This window comes from Salvelinus sp. IW2-2015, unplaced genomic scaffold (assembly GCF_002910315.2).
Source record: "Salvelinus sp. IW2-2015 unplaced genomic scaffold, ASM291031v2 Un_scaffold3615, whole genome shotgun sequence".
NCBI classification, from domain to species: Eukaryota; Metazoa; Chordata; class Actinopteri; order Salmoniformes; family Salmonidae; genus Salvelinus; species Salvelinus sp. IW2-2015.
Genome location: NW_019944892.1, coordinates 1 through 3507, shown reverse-complemented (window position 1 = coordinate 3507; position 3507 = coordinate 1). Strand labels below are relative to the sequence as shown.

Here is a 3507-nt window from a genome sequence, read left to right as displayed (position 1 = left end):
ATTCCATGAAAGCTGTACACCACCAGGGTACAAAAGATTGTCTCAGGGTCATTTTTGACCCGGCAGTTATTAAATCATTTACACACCACAAAAACCACAAAGACACACTCACTCACTCACTCAGTCACTCACTCAGTCACTCACTCACTCACTCACTCACTCACTCACTCACTCACTCACTCACCACTCAGTCAACTCACTCACTCACTCACTCACTCACTCACTCCACTCACTCACTCACTCACTCATCACCTCACTCCACACTCACTCACTCCACACTCACTCACACCCTCACTCACTCACCTCAACTCACTCACACACTCCTTCACTCACCTCACCTCAACTCACTCACTCATCAGCGTAACACTGTGGCCTGCCCGGTCACTCTCTCTCCACCGGTAAGCACAGGGAGTTGGCTCAGGTCTCCTACCTGACTTAGCCACACTCCCCGTGTGCGCCCCCCAAATACATTTTTTGGGGCTGCCTCTCGTCCCAGCCGCGCTCCGTGCTGCCTCCTCATACCAATCGCCGCCGCCGCTCAGCTTTCGCTGCCTCCAGCTCTGCCTTGGGGCGGCGATATTCCCCAGCCTGTGCCCAGGGTCCCTTTTCCGTCCAGAATCTCCTCCCATGTCCATGACTCCCGAGTTTTCTGCTGCTGCCCGATATCACGCTGCTTGGTCCTTGGTTGGTGGGTGGTTCTGTCACGATCGTCGTTATAGCGATGGGTCCAAAGCGCAGCGGGATCAGAATGCATCTTCTTTTAATAAAGAAAGAACACGGAACGAACTAAACAAAAACAACAACACGAACGTGAAGCTATATACTCATAGTGCAGACACAAGCAACTAGACATAGACAATCACCCACGAAATACTCAAGGAATATGGCTGCCTAAATATGGTTCCCAATCAGAGACAACGATAAACAGCTGCCTCTAATTGAGAASCAATCTAGGCAACCATAGACATACAAAACCCCTAGACTRGTMMMMACCCCATAAACATACAAAAACCCTAGACATATAATCACCYATGTCACACCCTGACCTAACCAAAATAATAAAGAAAACAAAGAATACTAAGGTCAGGGCGTGACACAATGGTTAAAAAAATGGGAGCAGACTAGTATTTTGTAGTTGATTTCCTCATTGTACATTGTATATAAGAATATATCACTATGTTACCAAAAAGGTTCAAGACTGTTATTGTTTCCCTTCAATAAAATGCCTTCAAAACTACTTTCTGCACATTTCTGCTACTTTCTCAGGCTACACAAGTGCTATCTCTTACTAACAAATATATGTTTACACCTATGCAGTAACTTTAGCAATAATAATGAACCAATACTATAGTGAAGAAAACAATTATGACAGGTGTGTTGTAATAGAAACGAGTGGTGTCCACTGATTAAAGGCAGTCTTTCTGCATTGTGACGAGGGAAAACACAGATATTCACAACGTTTGTGATGAACGACAGGTTGTTTCTTCACGCAAAATAGATTTAGGGTTTAAAATTCAATTAAGCTGCTTTATTTTCGGGGGTTTAAGTGAAGGCATTTTTTGACCCTTAGGACAAGGGGGAGTATACAGAATGTTAATACTAAACAAGGGTTAATTAAAAACAGAGTGAGCTGAGTGGGGGTCGAGGGGGCGGTGTTTTTACCTGAATCCACCCTCACGCAGACACCCTGTATACATTAGCTGGGCCTTCGGTGCTTTATTGCCATGGTTTCAACATAGATCCTCCGTCCTTTCCTCATTCTCTTCTCTCTCCTCTCTTTCTCTCTCTCTCTCTCTTCTCTTGCTCTCTGTCGCTCTCTCGTCCAGGTGTGCTACTCTCCTTCGCTCTCCCTCTCTCTTCTCTCTCTCCTCTCTCTCTCTCTCTCTCTTATCTTCTCTCCTCTCTCTCTCTCTCTCGATCTCTCCCTCTCCTCATCTCTCCCTCTCGTTCCTCTTCTTTCTCACCACTCTCTTCTCTCTGTCTCTCTCTGTCTCTCTCTGTCTCTTTGTCCCTCTCTCCCTCCCTTCCATCTCTCTCTCACCCTCTCTCTCTCTGTGTCTCCCTCTCTAACCCTCTCTCTCCCTTCCAAGTCAGTTAAGAATTTGTTCTTAACTGACTTGCCTGGTTAAATTTTAAAAAATCACCAATGTCATCATGCAGAGTATAATATACTATACTACAATATACTATACTACAATATATTATATTACACTACAATATATTATACTATATTATACTATACTACAATATATTATACTATATTATACTATACTATACTACAATATATTATACTATATTATACTATACAATATATTATACAATACTACAATATACTATACTATACTAAACTAAAATATACTATACTATATTAAACTACACTATACTAAGCTACAATATACTATACTATACTGCAATATATTATACTACACTATACTACAATATATTTTTACTATACTATACTACAATATATTATACCATACAATACTATACTATACTACAATACATTGTACTATACCACAATATATTATACTATACAATATTATACTATACTATACTACTATATATTGTACTATACTACAATATATTATACTAAACTATAATATATTATACTATACTGTACTACAATATATTATACTATACTCACCATACACTATATTTGACTATACTATACTACCACATAGTATACTATAACATACTATACCACAATATATTATACTATATTATACTATACTACAATATACTACACTACACCACAATAAATTATACCATACTATACTATAATATACTATACTACAGTATATTATACTGCACTATGTTATACAATGCTATACTACAATGTATTGTACTATACTACAATATATTATACTACATTATACTATACTATACTACAATATATTATAATATACTACAGTATACTATACAATACTATTTTGTTCTATACTAAACTACAATACATTATACTATACTATATTATATGGTACTACACTATATTATACTATACTACAATATATTATACTACACTATATTATATGGTACTATATTATACTATACTAAACTACAATATATTATACCAAACTATATTATATGGTACTATACTATATTATACTACACTATAATATATTATACTAAACTACAATGTATTATACTATACTATATTGTACTATACTACACTAAACTACAATATATTAAATATATTATACGATACTATATTATATTATACGATACTATATTATATTATACGATACTATCTATAACCTACTATTTGTTGTGTTCTTCAGGGCCAGTACTGTGATACATGTGCCATGGGGGACAGTGACAGAGCACATCCCATCACCAATGCCATCGACGGGACAGAGCGGTGGTGGCAGAGCCCTCCTCTCTCCCGCAGCACAGAGTTCAACGAGGTCAACGTCACCTTGGACCTGGGACAGGTAAGACATTATACTTTACATGTATACACACACACACACACAGACACAGACACAGACACACACACACGCAGACTCA

The 3507-nt window shown here is 37.8% G+C and overlaps 1 protein-coding gene across 1 annotated transcript in view; it reads left to right on the top strand.

Annotated features, from left to right (window-relative positions):
• LOC112076189 (laminin subunit alpha-5-like) overlaps window positions 1-3431 on the top strand; it is a gene marked incomplete at its 3' end in the record, with an annotated part of 9904 nt that extends 6473 nt beyond the window's left edge. Inside the window, exon 2 of the mRNA XM_024143053.1 lies at window positions 3279-3431. Coding sequence (XP_023998821.1) covers window positions 3279-3431 — 153 coding nt within the window. The remainder of the gene's footprint in view (window positions 1-3278) is intronic.
• Window positions 3432-3507: the final 76 nt, after the last annotated feature.